Source organism: Aphanomyces invadans, assembly GCF_000520115.1.
Source record: "Aphanomyces invadans strain NJM9701 unplaced genomic scaffold supercont1.17, whole genome shotgun sequence".
In the NCBI taxonomy this organism is placed as follows: Eukaryota; Oomycota; class Saprolegniomycetes; order Saprolegniales; family Verrucalvaceae; genus Aphanomyces; species Aphanomyces invadans.
The window spans coordinates 595,985-618,024 of NW_008580162.1; the positions used below are offsets into that span (position 1 = coordinate 595,985).

The 22,040-nt window shown below is 53.8% G+C and overlaps 10 protein-coding genes across 11 annotated transcripts; 5 read left to right on the forward strand and 5 right to left on the reverse strand.

The window, feature by feature from the left end:
• The first annotated feature begins 275 nt into the window (after positions 1-275).
• H310_08405 (hypothetical protein) lies at positions 276-1,497 on the forward strand. Its single transcript, XM_008874122.1, has 3 exons — positions 276-526; positions 581-726; positions 785-1,497. The coding sequence occupies exons 1-3, from the start codon at positions 283-285 to the stop codon at positions 1,073-1,075; spliced, it is 681 nt and encodes a 226-aa protein (XP_008872344.1). The 5' UTR covers positions 276-282; the 3' UTR covers positions 1,076-1,497.
• A 140-nt stretch (positions 1,498-1,637) lies between these two features.
• H310_08406 (hypothetical protein) lies at positions 1,638-2,822 on the reverse strand. Its single transcript, XM_008874123.1, has one exon. The coding sequence runs from the start codon at positions 2,802-2,804 to the stop codon at positions 1,737-1,739; it is 1,068 nt and encodes a 355-aa protein (XP_008872345.1). The 5' UTR covers positions 2,805-2,822; the 3' UTR covers positions 1,638-1,736.
• A 439-nt stretch (positions 2,823-3,261) lies between these two features.
• Positions 3,262-3,794, forward strand: H310_08407 (small nuclear ribonucleoprotein F). The gene is made up of 2 exons (XM_008874124.1): positions 3,262-3,340; positions 3,402-3,794. Exons 1-2 carry the CDS (start codon positions 3,338-3,340, stop codon positions 3,660-3,662), a joined length of 264 nt encoding a protein of 87 aa, XP_008872346.1. The 5' UTR covers positions 3,262-3,337; the 3' UTR covers positions 3,663-3,794.
• Positions 3,795-4,352: 558 nt separating this feature from the next.
• Positions 4,353-6,404, reverse strand: H310_08408 (hypothetical protein). The gene is made up of 4 exons (XM_008874125.1): positions 6,269-6,404; positions 5,645-6,186; positions 5,348-5,599; positions 4,353-5,280 (listed from the first exon to the last, which is right to left on the reverse strand). The coding sequence occupies exons 2-4, from the start codon at positions 6,119-6,121 to the stop codon at positions 4,453-4,455; spliced, it is 1,557 nt and encodes a 518-aa protein (XP_008872347.1). The 5' UTR covers positions 6,122-6,186; positions 6,269-6,404; the 3' UTR covers positions 4,353-4,452.
• A 779-nt stretch (positions 6,405-7,183) lies between these two features.
• H310_08409 (hypothetical protein) lies at positions 7,184-8,175 on the reverse strand. The gene has a single exon (XM_008874126.1). It carries the CDS (start codon positions 8,070-8,072, stop codon positions 7,218-7,220), a length of 855 nt encoding a protein of 284 aa, XP_008872348.1. The 5' UTR covers positions 8,073-8,175; the 3' UTR covers positions 7,184-7,217.
• Positions 8,176-8,410: 235 nt separating this feature from the next.
• On the forward strand, positions 8,411-9,112 carry H310_08410 (hypothetical protein). Its single transcript, XM_008874127.1, has 2 exons — positions 8,411-8,595; positions 8,641-9,112. The coding sequence occupies exons 1-2, from the start codon at positions 8,438-8,440 to the stop codon at positions 8,933-8,935; spliced, it is 453 nt and encodes a 150-aa protein (XP_008872349.1). The 5' UTR covers positions 8,411-8,437; the 3' UTR covers positions 8,936-9,112.
• A 2,244-nt stretch (positions 9,113-11,356) lies between these two features.
• H310_08411 (hypothetical protein) lies at positions 11,357-13,168 on the reverse strand (the record flags this gene model as incomplete). Its single annotated transcript, XM_008874128.1, has 1 exon — positions 11,357-13,168. The coding sequence occupies one exon, from the start codon at positions 13,166-13,168 to the stop codon at positions 11,357-11,359; it is 1,812 nt and encodes a 603-aa protein (XP_008872350.1).
• A 3,145-nt stretch (positions 13,169-16,313) lies between these two features.
• Positions 16,314-17,086, forward strand: H310_08412 (hypothetical protein; the record flags this gene model as incomplete). Its single annotated transcript, XM_008874129.1, has 2 exons — positions 16,314-16,780; positions 17,005-17,086. The coding sequence occupies 2 exons, from the start codon at positions 16,314-16,316 to the stop codon at positions 17,084-17,086; spliced, it is 549 nt and encodes a 182-aa protein (XP_008872351.1).
• A 2,454-nt stretch (positions 17,087-19,540) lies between these two features.
• H310_08413 (hypothetical protein) lies at positions 19,541-20,742 on the reverse strand (the record flags this gene model as incomplete). Its single annotated transcript, XM_008874130.1, has 3 exons — positions 19,541-19,976; positions 20,268-20,575; positions 20,608-20,742. The coding sequence occupies 3 exons, from the start codon at positions 20,740-20,742 to the stop codon at positions 19,541-19,543; spliced, it is 879 nt and encodes a 292-aa protein (XP_008872352.1).
• A 434-nt stretch (positions 20,743-21,176) lies between these two features.
• Positions 21,177-22,029, forward strand: H310_08414. 2 transcript variants are annotated; one of them, XM_008874131.1, is made up of 4 exons: positions 21,177-21,365; positions 21,423-21,560; positions 21,610-21,849; positions 21,902-22,029. In XM_008874131.1, exons 1-3 carry the CDS (start codon positions 21,209-21,211, stop codon positions 21,723-21,725), a joined length of 411 nt encoding a protein of 136 aa, XP_008872353.1. In that variant the 5' UTR covers positions 21,177-21,208; the 3' UTR covers positions 21,726-21,849; positions 21,902-22,029. The 2 variants fall into 2 exon arrangements, with proteins under 2 accessions (XP_008872353.1, XP_008872354.1); XM_008874132.1 differs by having other exon boundaries at positions 21,610-22,029.
• Positions 22,030-22,040: the final 11 nt, after the last annotated feature.

Below are 22,040 nucleotides of genomic sequence, written 5' to 3' on the forward strand. Positions count from 1 at the left end.
CCAATCACAATAAATGCCACCAGTAATGTGGAAAAAGTCGATTTTGAAATGCCACCAGTAATGTGAAACAGAGGAAGTATTGGCCATCGTCTTTCGTCGAATCGGAATCGTCAAGCCCGATCTGCAAAAATACTCCATACTAACTTAATGTATTTAATTGACATTTTAACAAAGGAATAAATTGGCCATCGTCATTCGTCGAACCGGAATCGTCATATCCGATTCGCGACCGGTGATTGGCTCCCGTCATCTCCACATCACCAGCAGCATTTGGAAATTTCCATGGCGCTGATCAAGACTGCGTACCTCGTCCTGTTCAATCTCGCGAGCAGCCTCGGCTGGGCGTACGTGCTCGGACAGACGTTCCAGCTCGTGTATGCTGACCAAGACATTGCGTTGTCGTCGGCCAAGCTGTGGGGTGTGATTGATACCCCGTTGAAGGTAGTCCAGACGATGGCTGTGTTTGAAGTCTTGCACGCCATGCTCGGGCTCGTGCGCTCCCCTGTCGGCTCCACTCTCATGCAAGGTACTACAAACGTCGACAAGCGAACGATTTGTTGACTTGCAATGCTCGACGTAGTGAGCTCCCGATTATTTCTCGTGTGGGCGATCAACGTGTTGTGCCCAGACTCCCGCTATCACTGGGGATTCATCCTCATGGTGGCATCCTGGTCCCTCGTGGAAGTTCCGCGCTACGCCTTCTACGCTCTAAACTTGTTGGAAGCGGTACGTCCTTCAGTCGCCCAACACTACCCCGCTCATTCCATCGCGCATGCACGACTAGGTGCCTGACTGGTTGTTCTTCCTCCGCTACCATTTGTTCATGGTGTTGTACCCCAGCGGTGTCACGGGCGAAGTGACGTGCATGGTAAAGGCGCTTCCCTTCCTGTCCACGGGCGCGTACTCGATCCAAATGCCCAACACCCACAATATCTCCGTGTCGTTGTACGTGATCGTCCTGTTGACGCTCGTCGTGTACGCCCCTGGCTTGCCCTTCATGTACACCCACATGAACGTCCAGCGCAAGAAGGCATACGCCAAGAAGAATGAAACCAAGACTCTAAAGAAGGACTAGACAAGTTCACGTTTCCATCGTCCAGCGTGATGGCGGCTAAACGATGTTTTTTGCTACTTCCACCAACCTTGACCTGTTGCATCACCTCCGAGCTTGATCCTTCGACACAATTCAACGGCGCCAGTCCATCTTTTCTACATCATCCACGACTATTCTGAACGAAACACGGGCTCAAACACACCTCATATCGAGTACCCCTCGAGCCTCCATCTACGACGTGCATTTCGTTGACACAGCACGTTTATCAATCCCAGATATGCGATGACTTGCTTCTCCACCCTCATGCGCCAAATCTCGTCCATGAGAAAGTTGTCGTGGCGAAGGACAGGTGAAACCCGATCGCGTGATCAAGTTCACACAGGATGTGGATGCGGTCGCTGTAGCAAAACTTGTCGCAGGTACTGGCATCGCGCGCTTGACCGTGCTGAAGCAGTCGCAATTGATGTGGCGTCGTCGCTGCAATGCGACAACATCGTGGGCATCTGCGAAGTGGGGTGCGAACAGGATGGCCAGACTCGTTGTTGGTGTCATCTCGATGAGCTGCTGAAATCAAGTTCAGAGACAGCAGCAGGTATTGTATGTAGGAGGGGCATTCAGAATGTCCCTGAATGTCAAAGCTGAATGTCAAAGATGTAATAATAGCTGAGATATTCGCTGTCAGTTATAGACAGGTCTCCTTCGACGCCGATTTCGCCGCGCCTGCTTCAACGTCGTCGGTCAATTCGGCGAATTCAAACTCGGTGGACGCGGCCTTGACTGTCTTCTTCGGCGCAGCCAACCCCCGCGGCGGCGGCGAATCCACTTCGTCGTCATCCGATTCGTCCGAATCCGATTCGTCCGATTCCATGTCGACGAGACTCGATAATGCATTCGCATCTGTGGTGGCGCCCCGAAGCAAGATGGTGTCGTTGACGCTTACCATAGACTTGGACACGTCCGAATGGCGGCGGTTGCGCTGGAGCTCTTCTGTAACAAGCTCCGACGCCCATCTACCATCTTCTGGTGGTTGGGCAGCTTCCATGTCGTGAATGCTCGGGTACGACTTGGCGTTGGAGGACAATGTCGAGCGGTAGGCAGGTCGTTGGGAGGCGGCATCTTCGAACTCTTCGAAGTCGTTCTCGAGGACGGATTTGATGCGGCGTTGCTTTTCTTTTCGAGATCTGCGCACGACAAACAGAGCTACCAGCGCTACCAAGGCAATGCCGCCGACTGCGGCCGCGATGATGCCGGCCAAGGTGCCAGTGCTCATACCGTCGTCCGCCTTGCCGCTACTGAGCTGAGGCGCCGCTCCCGCGTTATTTGAGCTAACTGCTTTCGCATTTGCAACCAGGGGGACCTTCGATGGTTCGATAGTTGTCAACGCTGGGGTCGAGCTTGGCGAGGAATGGAGACCCCCGGCACTTTTGTTCGCGTTAGCCTTCGACGACCTTGACGATTTGGTTGTGGTCGCAGGTTTCTTGGTATGCGGTTTCGTGGAATGTTGCTTCTTGGTCGGCTTCTTGGTCGGCTTTTTCTTCTTAGGGGCCTTGCTTTTGTCCTTTAGCAGACGTGACGCCATGTTGTCAGCATCACCTGCCATGGACAACGAAGCTGACGAAGCGCAGAGCCAGGGACACACCAACGTCAACGTCGTGAGCACTGCGCTGGTCATTTGGTCAACACGCAATGAAGCGGCTCGGACGATCGCAGGCGGTCGATACCGTCCTGCGATTGACGACGTGAATTGCATTCCCCACTTCTGATTGGCCGTTGCAATTTGGTATTGATCTTGGCATTTGTATGGCGGTGTTGGACGACACAAGAAGCGTCATGTATTGGCAATTGACAAAGTCAGAATATTGAGCGCAGGCGACAAATCGCGCATCAGAGCTGCTCCGTCAACGGCGTCCTTCAAGGCTACCCATGGTGCATGCATGGCCAATTGTGTCTTGAATGTGCAACGGTTTGGGTGGGTCATCGTGATGCGCTCCACGAGTCGAATGACGTTCTTGTTTTGGCAGTGTATTTCCATGTCAAATTTTTCGATCCAAACCTTGAAATCGAGTCGTCCTGTTGCAAGCGATTGTGGGCTCGACGACGTGTCCTGTAGAAACAAATTATTTGAGAAACTTGGACTCTTTTGAAAATATATATTTTTGGTACCTGTAAAACGGAATCCTTGATACAAGCAGGATTGGAATCGTGTTCTTCTAACGAGTGACCGTGCATTGCTGGTGATTGAGGGCAGGCACCACAAGCGTCCTCGATCGCATTGGAATTGTCATGGTAGGCGGTGGGCATGCGCGTGTGTCGCGGCATGAAGTTGTCTCATCGTGTACGTGACTAGTCTGGCTTGATCTTAAACCCCAAGCCATTTCTTGCTGGTTTGACTGGCAAAGCAGTCGTTGTGAAGCTCAAGTGGGGCATGGAGTACGAAGGTTTCCTCGTGTCAGTCGACTCGTACATGAACTTGCAGCTCGCCAACACAGACGAATTCGTGAATGGCAACAAGACGGGCCATCTCGGTGAAGTTCTCATTCGATGCAACAACGTTCTGTACGTCCGCGGCGTCGAAAACAAGTCGACAGATCAAGACATGGGTCCATAGAGCACAGGATCGAGGACCAACGAGGATCCCGATACCCCTCCTGCCCGTGCTTCCCCCAGTCATAAGACGTTTGCCCCACTCTACCACCCTCATTCCTATATTACCTCGTAATCTACGACATTATCCTTTCGATTGACGTGATCCTCGGACGTCCAAGGCACATAGATCTTCTTCTCCCATCAACGTCGGTGCACAAAACAAAGGCAGTCCGATGGACATGAATATTCTTCCCCTCAGTCGCAGTCCTCAGCTTCGTGAGATTGTCTTAACATGGCGCTGGTCCTCCTCGCAGCGATTGTGAATGGAGTTTGTTTCACTGGTTGCAGGGATGGCTCAGTGCAACAATGGCACGGATGGCCGACCTGCGACTGCTCAAGGAAGGGCGACATCTGAATCAATCCATGGCATGCATTCTCTGTATACAAACCAGCCAAAGATAGCTGCTGGGCATGCTAGCCTAACGTGGCGCAGTTGAGAAGGCATCGCTGACACTGCGACGAATTGAGCTGTCCAACTACAAGCGAGACAGCATCCACTGGTGGAGTCGTCTTGGTGTGGAGCGCTCTTGACATCGCGTCTCGCAGTCGAATGATCGAAAGCATGGTGCGCAGCATTTGAGGGCGATGGTCCCACCAACACCGCTTGGTCAGCATCAAGTAGACGGTGGCGACTCCTGGCCACCATGCATTCCGTCCACGCCTGCGCCCCATGGCGCATTCCATGCCTAGCGAGAATTCTCCGAGGCAATTAAAATTAAGGTTGGACTACTGCACGCCTACAACTACTATCGTTACTTCAAAAAGCCGAATAAATCATCGTTCATGTCGTCGTCGAGGTCCCATGCGAACCCTTCCGACATGCTGACGGGTTCGACGCCGCCACCGCCGCCATGGTCGTCTTCCTTGTGGTCTGTCCAGTCTGCGTTCAACTGGCTCCGGAAACTCAGTGGCTCCCTTCCCAGCGGAGCAATGGAGGAGGTCGCTGGAAGGGGTGGGGTCGACGTCGGCGCCATTGCACCACTCGCAGTCTCTGTGACGGAGGCAGAGTTGTTGGTGGAGTTGTTGCTCGAGCTACCGGTCGGCCCCGTTGAGCCCGTGCTGCTCTGCTGTGACACCTCCACCTTGCGCTGCAACATGTGCTGATGCAGCCGCATCTGCTGCTGCATGGTCATTTGCATTTGAATGTGCGGCGCGTGCAGTTGGGACGACGCCCCGCTTCCTCCGGCAGACTGGTGTTGCGACGGACCCAAGGAAAACCCACTCGTGGACGGCGACGGGTCGACTCCTGGATGCATCGACGGTGATATGAACGCGGCGCCGCCGCCACTGGGGGCCGGTATCAACGGGAATGACCACGACATGGCTCTGTCTTTGGTTGTGTCTTCGCCGAGTTGAGCCAACTGGTTGAGCTGCTCTTGAAGGGGGTTGTTCACAGACGACGCGTTATTGGATCGCGTGACTGTGTGAAATGCGCTTGTCGCTGCTGGTGCTGTTGGGGTATGGAATGCCGTCGAAGTCCGTGCAAGGGCCTCCGTGGAAGTGGACAGCGCTGAGATCGGGTGGGGCAAGTGGTGGTGGGGGCTAGTGCCTTTGTGGACCGTCACTTCGGCGAGTCGCTCCTACGACCGAAATTGATCGTGTTAGCCGCCAAGAGGCGCGGCAGATCAGGTGCATAGAGAGACCCACCTGCAGCTGGCGCTGAAGCAATGCTTGCTCGTATAGTTGCTGCTGGATTTCTTCTTGAAATTGCGCTTGCATCTTCAGTGTCTTGGACTGCACATCTAGCTGCCGTGAAATGCTCGATGCGGCGGCGACAACCTTGGCGACCTTTTCGTCCGGATGGACGTCGTCGTCGTCCGACGATGCTTCTTCCATGTCGTCGAGCGATCGCTTTCGCTTGGGCATGATGGGGAAGAGCGATGCGACGGCGCCTTGCGGCTACATGAAGTCACGTGAGGTTGTGGGAACGATCTCGATGCGTACCACGACCCTGCCCTTTCGTTTTTGTTGCTTTGTCGATTCCGACACGCTTTCGTCGAAATATTTGAGAAACTCGACGCGGGACCGGTCGTAATTGAGGCGGTATTTCTGAAGATGCGACTTGAGGTGCTCCGTGGTGAGGCCATTCATGCACGCGGGGTTTCCCATCAGCGCCAAAAGCGCTTTGGGTGACGCGTTTTTGAGCCCGACATCGAACACAGCCGCGACAAAGAGCCGATGGAGTTCGTCGGGCCAAATGAATCGTTTGGTGCGTCGCTCGTACTTGCGGCCTGTGCTGCTAGTTCCGCCACCACCGCCGCCGCCGCCAGGCTGGGACGTGTCGGAAATGCCGGATTCGGCGCTCGTCACTTCGGTCGTGTGGTTGTTACTGCTCTTGCTGGCGGGAGTTTTCTGGTGGGATGGTGGGAGAATCGACGTTGCGCTGGGCAGTTTAGATGCAAGACTTCCTGGTTTGGACATGTGTACCACGGCAAGCGGTCCGCGGTGTGAGGGCAACGGAAGGACGGCCGGAATAGTGATGGTGCCTATAGATGGACGAGGTTGAGACTCCGTCAGGGCCAGCCACGAGCAAGCGCGGTCTATTGCGAGTTCCTGTGCTCGACGTACCTACGAAAGGGCAATGAAGATTCCGAGAGATTCGATGCGGACGTCGTCGGTCGGCGCTGCCTTCGCCGTTGACGTGAATCGACTTAGTGTCAAGTCAGTGGTGTGACCCAGTATGAGAACGTGCGCAGTTGCTCCCAGATTCATCTCCCACTGGTCGTACTGTTTTTTTACGTTTTCTCGTGCTGTCATACAAAATGGAAGGTATAAATAAAAAATCGTTGAATTCCAGCCCCCGAATCTCGATGCGTGGTATGCATTCTCACAGGTTTGGCCGAACCTCCACCATTCCATGCGGCTCCAACGCACAGTCGACCACAGGCGGGTGTGGCGTCGGCGATGGCGCTTCCGACGCGCTTTGTCCGCGGTTCGAAAGCCAGAAGCTGGGTCAATCGATGCACAATGCGTCCACAACCGCCATGCACTGGCAACGACGTCGAAGTTTCCACAGCCAGCTTCGATTGGCACGCTCATTTCAGTAGAGACTACCCCTGAATCTTGGATAGCATGATGTTGTACCCACTCTGTCGTCCAACCGCGGCGCTCGAATGTTCCAGTCCAACTCATCTATCACGTGATTGCGAGAGGTGCAGGGAATGCTGACAACACAGGTCGACTCCCCAGGCCGTTTTCATCGTGACACGCGCGAGTTCACATGATGGCGTGCAGGCCACCTGCTGATGTATACGTACCGACTCGAGCGATGCCAAGTGCCACCGACGGTAGTAGCAGCTTCTGCGAGCCCCATGCGCAGACCACAGCTGTGAGGCTCAGTGGTGTTGTCCTGCCATGTGTTCATGTTGCACCAATCGCCGCTGATTTTCAATGTGGATGGTCAGCAGCACTATCATTTTGGGGCGGGTGGCGTCGAGGGTGGCGGCGTGTCCATGGGGGGCGAGCCATGCGTGGAAAGCAAGCGGGCACTGTCGACGACTCTATTGGCGAATTTGCATTACGTCGGAGCGAGGGTCCGATGATGGCTCGTGTAGTTGGCACGGTCGACAGCATAACTCGAGGTCGTCACTGACACGTCGCCGGAGCTCTCGTCCTTCTCAGCACGAGCGGCTCCGACGTCAGTTTGCTTTCGCCGACGCTGTTTCTTCCAGCATTTGAAAAGCGCAGATAAAACTGCAACCAACCCCGCCGTTGCGCTGGTCGCAATCGCGCCAATCTTGTAGATGGACGGGTCAGTGCAGTCTGGTGGGTTCGAGAATTCTAGCCACGAACAGACACAATCTCCGTTTGCTCGGAGTGCAGCGCGCTGTAAGTTGCATGCACCCCGTTTCGTCGGAGCAGGGGTCGTCGATGAGCTGCAGGACGCCTCGGGGTTATTGCTGGCGACGATTCGCACCACTTTCTCCGACGAGGCGCTCATGCATGGGTCCTTGGACCACCCGCGGAAGTAGAGCGTACCGACGGAGTCAAAACATGCAAAAAAGATGTCCCCGTCGTGCTTCATGAAGGGATCCTTAAGTTTGGGAAGGGCAGTCTTGTTTCCTTGCTGGAATACGTACGTTACGTTGAGCACCCCCGGCCATGCGAACTGAAGCATCTCGCCTTGCTTGAGCTGCGGGACGTTGCGGACGAGAGGCGGCACTGGGTCAAACGTCGGCGACCCGGGGTCTGGCGAGCTACAGAAACAACACGCGGTCTCCTTGACGCACTCGGACCATTTCGTGGGGTCGTAATGGAACTTGGTGATCGTGTCCAAGCAAGTTGCACAGCAGCTCTTGGGAGTCTCGGTGCTCTGTCCGTCGACGAGGATGAAAGCGATGCTAGCGCACAGCAACCACTTGAAGCGAATCATGAGAAGTGCACGTGTGGCGTTGGAGCACACCGCCGCAGCGTAAAGGACGGCGGCACCACCGCATCGGTGCCTACTCGACGGACGAGGACGTACTCGGCTCCAGTTGACGAAAATATGTCATATTGGCCAATATTTCGAAGTATTTTCGAAAGTCATTCGAATGATACATAGTTGAAAGTATAGTGTGAAAGGTTTTCATTCGATATAAGAAAAATTCCCATTGTTTTCAATGGAAATACACAATTTGTTTTGATATTCCTTTTCTATATAGGCATTGCAAACAGGAAAAAAAATCCATGAAACTTTCAAAAGAAATTTGCAAAAATATGTCGGCTTACTGTGGGTTTTAGATACCGAGAACGGAGATGCGTGTGGTGGAACGAGTGCACGATGACCGGCCGGGGTCGGCCGGACAAGAGCGAGGCGGGGGCGCCAAGCCTGCTGCGGTGGCAACGACTGTAATCGACCGCGACTCCACATGCCCTGTCTTGGTTCGAGTCTTTTGCAATTCGTCTCACAACCGGTGAGTCCATGCCACCGAGGGGTCCGGTTGCTGACGTCGTTGTAGACCGGAAGCGTACCAAAACATGCACACAAAGTCGCTGGCGAACGAACTCCACGTTTACACGTGGCCGGACGCGACTTTGCGCGAGATCGCGGAACTCGTACAAGATGGCAACGACGACGCGCGAAAGCACAATCGCCTTGCCATCTCGCTCGTGTACATCGACAGTCGCGGGAAATTTGTGGTCAAGAAGGCTGGGATTGTCAACACAAGTCGCAAATCGCCCGATGAAGACAAAACCCTCGCGGCGATCGGATTCCAGAACGGCGACTTCTTGGACGTTGCGATTTTAAACTAACCAACACATCATCTCGTCCGCACTCGAGTCACGTGTCTCTTTCCGCGCACGGCCACAGCGGCGATTCACAAACCTAAAGTACGCTTCACTCGCACAAGGCTCTGTTTCCTTCGGCCACGTCGCCCTTGCTTCGATTCCCCCGTAGGTTGTTCACAACGTCGGATATCTCGTCACCGATCAGGTCTCTTGGGTTGTTGGAAGCAGCATGCCACATTCGTTTGACGCACAGCTTCCGCAGTCATTCAAGCGCATTGGGCGCCACTCCGTCTAGCCCTATCATGTCGACTCAGATGCAGGTTTGGCTCATGCATGGCATCTTCACGGTGCGTGTGTATGGAGCTGTCCTGGTTCGCCGCTCTGCCACCCATCATGTGAATCGGCAACAGCATTTCGGGCTCGGTATGCACGCAGCTTGGTTGTTAGATAAAGTGCTCAGGATGAAACTGCGACGATTCGGTCGACGGAGTGCATTATTCGTCGACCTATACGGCACCAAGGGGCAGCGCGACAAGATCTCGCACCCTTTCCGACGGGAAACTACGCCATTGCCATGGCGTATCTCTCACCCGGCCCCGACTCAAAACCAGGACATCCAGGTCGCGAACCAACTGCGTCTGGGAGCGGCAACGGCACCAGCAGCAACGCTTATCTCTACAGAGACCACGAGAGCAGTCTCCGGCCGGCCGATACTGATCCCTTCCACGACGTTGCCAAGTTCTAGCCCCAAAGACCGACCAACGACTAGGGGCTGTTCGTGGAACCGAAGCAGCACCCGGCCCCGCCCGTGCACCCGCCGCCAGATTTTAATCCGACCTCCCTCGATGCCATGTGCTTTCGCTCGTCATTGGGACCGCCGTCGGCGTCAACCTTGCTTCCTCTTCTATTGCCAAAACGTCGGGGCGGCATACCAATCGCTCGTCATGCTCCCGGGGGATTTGTTCGTTCGCACGTGGCGCTGCCTCATCGTGCCAATCGTTCGTTGCATTCTCCCACTCGTGGTCGCCGAGACAGTCGCCACTCGTTCCTTCGACGGTGGCGCACGTTAGCGCCTTTCGTGCATGTCGCGTTTTCTCTCAATGGTGGAAGGGGTTGCTCTTGACAATTGTGTTTCATTCGAGCTTCACGCTGCCATCGGTCCCGGGCCTCGCTCTGACGGCAGCCCCTACGGCAGTGCCGTTTAACTGACTTTGCAATTTTTCAAACGGGGAGTACGTCGCGATGTCCACGGCGAACGCGTCCATCGCGTGTGTGGACGCTACGGCCACGACCTTCCTCGCCATCAACCACACGATGGCTGCCGATTCCTTGGCCACCACGACCAAAGTTCAAACCACACGTCCGTTGACCAGCTCGTCGCGATCGCTGATCTCGTCGTCCCGGACAATACTTTCACCACGCTTTCAGCGAGTTCGCTCCAGCGTACCGAGGTGTTTTCGATTCCACTGGACGCGGTGGAGGCCACGTTGGCCGCCGACAGGTAAGGCAACTTTGTCCTGCATGTGCTCCGCGAGCTCCAAAATGGCTATGCTCAACGGTTTGATGTGGTTCACGCCCGTCGCAGCCGCGTTCCTCGTGACAGGGGCTGCATGCAACGTCGATACGCCGACCGTGCTGTCGCAAGTTGCTGTCCTGTTTTGGCGGATTCGTATCAAAATGTTCCACGCAGCTCACAAAATCGATATTTCGCCGCCGCTGGTTCATTGTCGTTTCCGCCGCGATTCGGTCGTTGTCTACATGACGGGTCTCTACGACGAGTTGACGTTCTCTACATGGGCCGTGACCGCCTTCACCAGGCGGGAGACCGCACCGATCTCCAACTCGGGCATGGTGAACACAATGACGCTGCGGACACGCTCCCCAACACAGCCCGTCCCCGCACTCATTGCATTTGTTGTCGCTGCCGACTTCCACGTCGATCACGTCGTCACCATGACCATCGTGCATGGGAATGACATGGCTTGGATGGGTAGTTAATGGAGATGACTCATTCCATTGCTCCGATCCCCGCTGCGTCCAAGTGACGCGCCACTTTCCTGCGACACGTGTACATGTGGATCCGTTTCTGCATCGACTTGATGGTGGCTGGCGCTGGGGAAGCAATGATGCGGGGCGACTTTGGACGGTGATACTGAGATGCCAAGCAAGGCTACAAGACTACGAGTCATCACAAAGTTGGTCGCCCCCACTCCTGTACTTGCAGCGAGTCATTCCCCCTCACGGCATCCCATGATACCGACAGCTCGATGCGCCGTGCCAGGCACCTCCAATCTCTTCCTGGGGCATCGAGTCCATCGCGCCTCGTTGACTTGACGTCGAACAGGTGTGCTTACCTTGATTCAATCATGCCAATACAACGATTACATTCTAAACTAGAACGTTTGATATCCATGCAGCTAGCCGCGGTCATGCTCTCAACCACCATCAGCACGCGACTGCGACGGCGAGTTCGGTCAGCATGTCGTCAATGTCGTAGTGCTCTGCGCAGAGTTGTTCGATTTGGGCTGGTGAGAACGAGTTGCTGGCGTTGGCAATCACGCGGGCGACAGCATTTCGTTGCGCTTGCGACAGCGCTGTGGCAAAGTAGTGTTCGATCATAGCTTGCGTTTGGCGGCCATTGATCGGGCCGAGCTCGACCTTCTTGTTGACACGGCCGGGGCGAATCAAAGCGGGGTCGAGTTTCTCCGGATGGTTGGTCGTCATGATGAGGATGCGGCCGGGACTGTCCACGACGCCGTCCAGGACGTTCAAAAGCCCGCTCAAGTTGAGTTTGTCCTTGGGACCCCACCCCGACATGCGGTTGCTCGCGACATTCTTGGGCCCTATAGCTAAAACATTCTCCAGGTCGCTGCTGTCGCCGTTTGAACTCTCGCTGTCGTCCACATCGCAGCGATTTCGACGGCGGCGCGGGGAGTCGCTTGCTTCGTCGAGTGCATCGTCTGCACCGTCGTCATCTTGTGCGCATTCTTCGACCTCCTCCGTGCCCACTTCTTCGTCAGGCTCTCCCGCAGGCGACAGCGACGGACAGGGCTTGCGGCGGCGCGGCCGCGACGACTTGTCGCCCTTGGACTTCCGCACCAAGACCACGCTGGACGCACAATCGACATCCTCCATGACAAACACAATCTGGTCGAAGCGGAGCTTGACCGGTAAATCCTCGCCGTCCAGACGAAACTTGAGGTCGAACATCATGTCCATCAGTTCTTGGTTCGTCTTGATCTTGCTCAGCGACACGTTCACGATGTGGCGCTTGGTGTATTGCGCGACGGCCTTGATCAAGCTTGTCTTGCCGGTCCCAGGGGGGCCATGCAGGAGCAGCCCCATCTTGTACGGAAACCCCTTGACGCCAAACTTGCCGCTCTTCGTCATAAAGTTATCCAGGAGCGACAGGAGCTTGGGCTTCTCGTCAAAGAACAAGCTATTGAATGTTTTGTCGTCGCTGAGCCCGTACCGCTTGTACTTGGCGACCGCCGCAGCCGACGACTTGCCAAGCCTCGACGACTCGTGGGTCGTCGCCATGTACATGTACCGGGTCTTGTCTTTCTTGTGCTTGGCCACTATAGCGTTCTGGTAGCTTTGGAACGCGCGATTGACAAAGCTGTCGATGCGCTGGGTCGCGTCCGCGGCACTCGATCGAAGGATAAACGTGATCTTCTTTTCCTTGAGGTAATTGGCATTGTCCCCGTTGTTACGGCTACCGCCAATGCTCTCTCTGTTGATGACTTCGTGGTAAAATTCGAGGTCGGGCTCGATCTTGATCCATTGGTTGAGTGGGGGAAGCGTTCCGATTTTGAATCGCTGCAGCTCGATGCATTTATTCTCATCGAAAAAGTCGTCGTCGCATGGATCGTCCTCACATTCAGCTGCGTCCGCGTTTTCGTCCCCTGGAGAGTTGAGGTTGTCGAGGAGTTCGTATCGGCCCGATTTTGTGGTCATGTCCAAGTGGTCGCTCAGGTAGATCGAAATGGCTTTCTGAAGGATGTGGTTGTGCTCGTCAGAGTCGTCGACTTTGCCCCAATTGTTGAAGTGCGTCTTGCGGTCGATGCGGCGCACGACCTCGTCGCCCTGGCGGTGAAAGCCGTTCCAGAGGTTAGCAAACATGGTCGTGAGTTGGTCAGACGAGTCAAATATGGTCTTAAACACGATCGGGATCAAGAGGCAGATGAGAGTGTCCAGAATCACGTTGCCCGTGCGCAACGAGTTCATCATTCCAAATTGAATGGCTTGCGAGTCCATGTCGTCGCAGTGCCTGTGCCGACGAAGGAGTCGAAGTCGACGAAAGCACAGTGACGACGCCAACGACAGAATGAATCGGCCAACGTGCGGGAAGTCTGTGGCAATCAACGGGCCGTTGGATTGTCGCACACCACTTCCAACATCCGACGTTCTTTACAACCGTGCAACAGTGTTGTCGACGTGGCAGAACGCCAGCACATTATTGTGTGTTGTGGCTAGTGGTGGACTGTAACTAATTTGAAATCGACATCTTGACCGCAGCCAGCATACCCACGTGTATCGGGGAACGTCATCTCCACTGCCGTGTCTCTCTGGTCCGAGACGTTTAGTTGACAGGGAATCTTTTCCCCTTTTTCATCGACGAGCCACGTCATATCGTATGGATGGAATGACCTCTTTGGACATCTCCCGCCGACACCACCACGTCTTGATGCCTCTTCTTTCGGTCTACAGGAACCGACGAAGGAAATCCTTCCCCTGTGATACTCGACAGTTTTCCAGAATACTTGAGCGAACTTGTATGCATGGGACAACAGGAAACAAGGGATTTTTACACCCAGGGAACCACAGCCCGTCAGTCTACACGTACTCGGATCCACATTCACGGCGTGATTTGGAGGAGGGTGCATGTAGGGAGTTGATAGCGCAGAGGAATTTTGGAAGTGATTCAATTGTCATCGTTAAATCGTTCTAGCTAAAGATCGCTATGCAGTACTCACGCGACCGTGTCGCGGATGCGGGTGCGGGTGCGCCTAGCTGCCATGTCGCGGATGCGGGTGCGGCTAGCTGCCGACTTCTACAGACCACGCACACTCGACGTCGCGGCATCATTAGTTAGGTCCTTTGGTCGCTACAGTGCACCTGTCTGGTCAATCGATTTTACTGTTTACGTCCTTGGAGTGTATCCCTTCCCGCAGCCAAGTCAACGGCTGGATCCGAATACTAATGTTGCCCACATGCACTCACCGATACTAGGGGCAGGTACATCCTCCTCCAAATCACGCCGTGAATGTGGATCCGAGTACGTGTAGACTTACGGGCTGTGGTTCCCTGGGTGTACTGATTTATTTCCCACCGCTAACCGAACGGGGCAAATTTGTTGATTTCTATAAATTTACAATATTGAATGTCAGAGGGATTTTCGAACTTTTGAACGCATTCACGTGCGAGTACAGTACAGCAATTCAAACGAGCCATGCTAAGCAAAATGAAGTTGCGGATGACTCTTGTGGAGAAGCATGAGTTATATGCGAAGCATTTAAGCGAGCCTAATGTATCCTACTCTGCCCTGGCCTTGTGGGCAGCTCAAGCATTTGGTTTCCGATGCTTGTCGACAATGCCCCGCTGCACCTGGTGTTCGAGACCATGCCCCTGTCCAACATCCGTGTCAAGAAGCTGCCACCAAATACGACAGCCTACCTGCAGCCTCAAGACGCTGGAATCATCGCCGCTTTCAAGGCCAAGATCAAGCACCGCCAGCTTAATAATGCCCTAGAGCTGATCAACGAGGTCGTTGCCGGTCGACAAGACCGGTTATTTGAAGTACCTCTTGATGTTGCAATGGGATGGACCAAGGAAGCGTGGCGGTCTATGACGCAGTCCACAGTGACGAACTATTGGGCTCGAACTGGCATCACGGTCGCCCACCTTACCACATTCAGTGGCAGATTGTCGAAAATGGAGATTGCTAATTCGTGAATATTTGGCAGTGAACGATATCCTTGACTTTCATTACCTCTAAGAACTTATTGCCTGTTATATTTGTTCGTGGACAACTGTTCGGCTAGAGGGGGGAAATCAGTAATTCCTGATGCCCATTGCTAACATTAGTGGTATTTCAGAATGCATTGTGTTGGGCAGTTCAATAGTGTGAGGTACCCTGGATGGATGGGTGGGAGAGTGATCCTTGGACATGAGAGAGCTTTCATGTGATGTGCATCTAATGTTGCGCTGTCGACACCTTAACATGTTAACATGTCCAATTTGGGGGCTCTGCATGTTAATACAATTTTTCATGTAATACAATCACTTTCAACTTACATTCATTCGACACGGGACCCGGAAGGCGGGACGCAACAGACGAGCAGCACGAAGTCATTCTTCGTGGGACGTTCCTGAAGAGCTATGATGTCTACTCTTCCAATGTTTTCGGCCGATACCTAACCAGCTAGTCTGATGCACAATGATACAACATCAATCTGTAGTTCGGATGGGCCGTCGCACGCCGATCCAGAGGTTGTCGGAATTCTTGGCGGAGACCCGCAACCCCCAGATCCAAATGTTCGCGGCCAATAGAGGCAACTGGATCTTGCCCAATGACGGCCCCTCATCCTCGACAGCCCCTGCGGGGGCCGCGTGGCAGGAAACCTGGAGTTTATTGGTACGAGGCTAGCCCCTAGAACATCAAGCGTCCCGTCGAAGGATGTGCTAGGATATGCATATGCTAGAGACTGTATGTTCTATAGGAGAACGTAGATAGATGATATAGCTAGCCTGAACGCCAAATTCACTTTTCCATTTGCACTTAAGCCACCAGTAGACCTTCCAGTCTACATTTGGTAGCGCTTTTTGGTTGCCACCGTCTACGCTCCGTGCCCCGTACCCGTGTCCGTGCCCGCGCCAAGCCCTCGAACTGTCGCTACATTTAGTCGTGAGCTCTTAATGGGACGTCAAATATCTCCCGTGGATAGTAAGTCCCTTTTACAGGCTACCCCAGACCACCAACCTTCTCACCACAAATTTGTAGTGACGCATACAAAGCGTTGCGTCTTATTTGCGAGAAGACGAATTGAGGGAAATTCAAGACAAGCGTCCGTGCCGCGTTTGAATTTCTTGGCAACGCCCGTTGCGATTCAAACAGCCAATAAAGTGCGACTCGACTTTATCGTACTAATTGTGCAAACGATCAACCTTAGCGAATTTTTAGCGCTATCTCAAACCAACCCTAATTGGGAAACAAGACCAATTCCTCAAGCTCAACCGACAAAGCCGTCAACTATTGAAGGAGGTCAAGACTATTTTGGCGCGCAAGTTCGACAAGGTTATTGGAATTGGCCGGCGTAAACTCAAGACACCAGCTCTAAATTAAGATTAATTGAGCAACTTAGTCTTTTCAAATAGGACTTCACAACAACAAGGATTGACTATGGAGCAAGCCTTTGCGCAATTAACCCAAACGGCTCAAGTACTTATGGAAAGTCAAGCAAAGGATATGAAGTCCCACGACGAGCTGATGCAACAACATCTGGAGTTGAAGAATGCACCTTGTCGGATGGAAATGAAGGTCGAGGGACTAAGTATGCCCAAGTACCATGGCAAACTATCGGAGGGCTTTAGCCCATACGCCCACCTAGTAAACACGTTCTTCGACGCCAAGAACATGAATCGGCGCGAATCGCCGGAAATGGAGGAACGTTGCCTAGTGATGGTTGTTGCTAACTTTCGTGGACAAGCTGCTGCCTGGTACCAGGATCGCCAAGCGAGTAAAGATGCGATCACTGCACTCGACCAACTGTCTAAAATCTTACGTCACGAGTTCGAGCCTGAAGACCTACAAGAGCGTCTGCGCGACAGTCTGTACTCGCTGACGAAGAACTGCAAGGATTTGCAGGAGTACGTTGAGAAGTTTCGACGGATACGCACTCAAAATTTATGATATGTCACCATTGGACAAGGTCACTCTGTTTACTCGTGGATTGAGAGTAAAGACGCGCGAAGAAGTGAAGTATCGCCGCTGCAAGGATGTAACCAGCGCGATACAAGTGGCTCTCGAGTACGAGCGAGCTCATGCGTTCTCCTTGGGTTATGGAGGACACGCAATGGCAACGGACCGCCAGCGTGGGGTCAAGAGCAACCGAGAGCGTGATCACCATCGTGAGCGTGTGCGCGACAACAAGCAACGTCCCACACCTCAAATGACTCAAGATGAGTCTTACGACATGGAAATCGTGCAGACTCGAAGTGGAGAACACCATGCAAGGATGGCCTCGATCAAATGCTACAACTGTGGTCAGATGGGTCTATTAGTCGCAATTGCACGTCCAAGCCGAGGAAGAAGGTTTCAAGAAGTCCTTCGACAAGTCATCAGCATCACGTCAACGTAGAAGTAAGAGATGAAAACGATGAACTCGTTGAAGACATCGTGTTCGAAAGCCACCACGTTGGAATCAAGGCTGAAGCCTTGCCGAAGGAATCGAGGAAAGTCGTAAAAGAAGACTTCGCCTTGTTGATCAAAGACGGTGTGTTGAATGTCTTACTGTGTGCATTTTGATCGACTGTGGTGCATCGAACTGTCTCTGCCGAACTGGGTTTGGGGAGAATGTGATCGAAAAGAAGATCGTGCGCATCTAGAGGCGTTCTTGATGCTGGATTTGAGGGCATCGAAAGCGGGCTGACAGTCGCTCGACCAAACCCATGGGGTATCCTTGACTAGCAACCGATTGAGGGGTTTCGCAATGTCGGCAAAACCACGATAGTACTTGTGGAGGTGGGTAGCCACGCCGAGCCACCGGCGAAGGTCGGTGACCGAGGAGGGGACTGACCAGTCGACGATGGTCTTGATATTGTTGGGATCAGCCCGGCAACCTCGAATGCCGCCGAGGTCTCCTAGTATACGGATTTCGTCGACCCCACATAAACCTTTGGAGTGGTTGGCATACAAGCCATTTTCACGAAGGACGGTAAGGACCGCACGAAGATGCCGACGGTGAACGTCGAGGTTAGACTCGGTTTCAGAACCGCGACGATGGATGTAGATGTCGTCAAAATATGACGGGTCGAAGTCGCGGAGGAACTTAGCCGTCACCATGCGATTAGGAGTCGCAGAGGCATTGAATAGGCCTTGGGGCGTCACGAGACACTCCCAAAGCATTCCACATGGTGTCGAGACGGCGGTCTTCGGCACGTCACAAGGCGCATGAGGATTTGATAGAACCCATCGCGCAAGTCGATGGTAGAGAATATGGTGGATCGATCCATGCCGTCGATAATCACATCTTTGCGGGGAATGGGCGTTTGCGCCGGAATGGTGGCGGCGTTGAGCTTGTTGAAGGCGTGTACAATGCGCCTTTTGCCGTTAGGTTTCTTCACACAGAACGTCGGGCTGCTGTGTGGGGACGTGACTTCACGTACGTAGACGGCTGCTTTACGAGCCGCAAAGAACGCGTCGATCGCTTCGACTTGATCGCGTGGAAGCGGCCATTGACGTGTAACGCAATACATCGTGCCGGACACGAGGTCAATTTCGTATCGTATACCCTTGTCAACGGGTAGGCGACAGGGGACGTTGTGGGAAATAAATCCTTGGATTTATCAAGGAGGTCAAAGAACGGGTTTGAGAGGAGGGAAGCCCACATCTGGGATTCCGCTACAAGACAGATTCGTCGGCAGTGGACGAGGATAATAGGTCGAGGTCTTCATCGCACGTAATCATCAATATGCACGCGATGTCGTTAGAACGGAGGGATTCAAAAAGGAGTGGTGGCTCATCTCTGTCAATGCCAGGATGTCTGAGGAGGATCGAGTCAACTCGTCGAGGTTGCAAGCGAGCTGAATGAACGCATCCGCAGTGACAACTTGGGGATTCGAGATAATCGGCGTTGTAACAAGGCGTCTGGTGAATTTGAGCCCAACGCGTTTGAAGGGGCGTTAGAGGGGCGAGGTTGGTGTGGGAACAAGATCGGTCGACCGGCGTTGTGGATACCACGGCGGCGTCTGCTAGTGGGTCAACAGAAAAGGGTACAACCTCTCGGGGTGAGGCTGCTGACGTGGGCTGCGAAGACAAGTGTGCTGGTACCAACAAGCGCACTGTGCAACATCAGTGGCGAGTTCATTGCTCATCACCGTAAGTGCTGGGACCGCGGATAACGCCGAAGGCTGTGAAGCCTTATCAGCGGCACGTCGTCGGATCAATGCTGATCACTGTTCAGCCAAACGACCTAGTGGATGGTCTTGAGTTTCCAATCGATCCAACCCATACCAAGGATGAGGTCCCAACATTCATCCAAATCGATAACAAACAACCTTTCGGGCGAGTCGAAATCGTCGAAGGTAACATGCAGCGTACCCTCTATGCGATGCTGGGCGGAGATGCCATATTTACGCGAACCATCTCAAGGGAGTCTGACACGGGAAAAGAGGCAAAACGAGCAAGAGTGGAGTGATTAGCATAGTTCGCTGACGCCCGCAATCGATCAACACAGTGAGTCGGGCGGGAACACCCGGGAGAAAAAGAAACCATTTTGTTGGGGCGTAGCCCGATAGCCCGACGCGGCACAGATGAAAGTCTGTGTTTGACATCCGAGTGTGACACGACTCCACACACCCCGGGAGAACCTATTGGTGCCCCAGTAGGGCGCCACGCGCCTACTGGGTCTAGTCGTTTTCCGCCGCCTGGTGGTCAGATCGACCAGGTGACCCAGTGGATCGTCCTTTGGGGGCGCCCGTCGTAAAAGGGCTTCCGGTTGATTGGGCGGGGACCAGTTGGGTCGGATCGCGCGTCTTGTCCAGAGGAAATGAGTGTGCATCGAGGGCGCGGCACTCACGCCAAAAGTGGCCCTTACGGCCGCAGTTGCTGCACTTGCCGTCTTTGATTTGGGATAGAGCGGAGATATACATATCCGATGGATCTGCGCGATTGTGCGTCAGGGCTGAGGCGTACGACTTGGCTAGGGCGATTCGAACAGCCTCTTCAAACGAAGCTGCATAGACACGGAAGAGCTGTGTATGTGTCGGACCGTGGTTGTGCGACCATAAAGACGTTGACGCGGAGCGGTTCCGGTAGCGTGGAGTCGTCGTCGACGATCGCAGCCTAAAAGCGAAGGTCGTGAATATATTTGAATATTGCGTGCAAGGAGCGTTTGCCTTGCTTGCATGCTAGGAACTTAGATCGATATTGGAAATCGCTGTGTTGAGGAAGGAAGCGGAGCTTCGTCTCCGCAATGAGCTCGTCAAACGTTGCAAATGATGTGGGGTTGGTCAGGCGGATAGAGTAAGCCCAGTCTTCCGCCTGACCCTTGAGATGGGAAAGGGAAAACGCCACACGTGTAGACTCTGGGTGATACGCAACGCATCTGCCGTGGTCTCGACTTGCAGGATCTACCGGAGGAGCTTGCCGGTATTGGACTCGAACTTGGTGACATCAAGCTTCACTGGCTTCACTCCCATGGGGGGATTGTTGGGGCTGGCTGTTCGCAGTCGCAGCTTCTTAGTATGCGCGGAGAGTCTGCGGTTGTTGCGTCCTGAAGAGGCTGGTGCTGCTGGGGACACGGAGAATTGCAGTGTCGAACTTCGATCGCGAAGTTGTGCGACCTCGGTTTGCAGGGCGGAACTATGTTCGCGCATGGCTTTGGCTTGTCCCTCGCTCTGGTGGAGCGATTCTTCGAGGGCTCGAATCCCTCGGTCAGCTGGCTAATTCGAGCTTCGGAGGGTTGTGTCGTGACATTGAGGGTGATGCCGATTCCTTCAAGAAGTCGCGCTCGGGTATCGACGAAGATGGGAGAAAAGAGCGACTGGGTGTCGCCTTCGCCAAGGATGTCGACCATGCGGTCGTATACAGTTTGGTTGGAAACCGTCATGTTCCTTGGACGAACTTGTAGTGCTATCAGGTGTAATCGGGCACACGCAGAGGAAGGAATTGGTAAAATGAAGAAAGAATTGGCAGGGTTATGCTGTCTAACCTGTAAATGTATATGGAAAGTTAAGGCGACTCGTGGTTAGAGTCGCTAGCAACCCAGGCAACTTGTTGGGAGGTCGCCTGCAACCCTTGAATGGTCGACTTCAACTTCAATGAAGATCTTGACATGCATCCGCATAACAGTACCATAAAGCCTTACTATAACCGTGCCAGTCGACTCAGCCGGGGTGGAGCGCGCGTGCACCTGACCAAGATGACTCCAGAGATCTCCATTCGTCTGGAAGAGTTCAAGTTCTGCCATCTGTGTTGATTTATCTCTAGGTTCATGGGAGCAATCCGGATAATATATCCGGAATGCAATATATCTGGAATGCCGTTCGTGCCAATAAAGCTGAACACGGAGGCCGATGGTGCGGTTCAAGAACCGCTACGTCGTGGCGGTCGTCACATCCAGTCGGAAGCTGCCGATCGTCCAGACGAGAGACCTGTATGCGCTGTTGCTGGGAGCCATCGCCAGCAACTTTGGTGATGTCGGCGCAGGGTTGATGCAGCAGTCGACGCAAGGTACCTCAAATCGTGTCTAGCGGGTGATTCATATCGATGGGCTGAGTTCGCCTGTAGTTGTGTACTACAACGCGACCACGCGTGTTGTCGTCGTGCGATGTGGGCGAGAGTTTGCCACGTGCATCCAGGCATGCCTGACCTTCATCACGGAATTCCATCACCAAGACATTAAGTTTGAAACCCTGCGCGTGTGTGGTATGTGGCGAGCCGCCTCGACACGATGTGTGACGTGCGGGCGACGTAGGCTCAAATCGTACGTGCAAAGACGCGCTTCTCGCGATCTCGCTGGCACGAATTGACAAGGACAATGCCATCCTCCGCGATACATTGAAACTGGAGATTGAAGGGCTCGAGCAATAGGGCCAAGTCGTGTCCGACATATTTACATTGCAACTGCACTTCCTTTTCAACCTGCCATGGCTTGACCGATGGCACAATCTCTGCGGTATGGCCCACGGACATGCAGGACACCCTGCAATCGCAGGTAGACGCCATGCCAACTGATGTCGAACCATGACGCTGTGGCTGGCATCTAGGCAACATCCACAGACAAAACAAATCAAGTTCGTGTTCTGCCTTGTGCACCTTTTCGCACACACTGCCCATAATCCCCGTGGCGCTGCACCAGATCGAGCTCTTCTAGCTCTCCTTTTCATGGCATGCGACCCGTGGGTA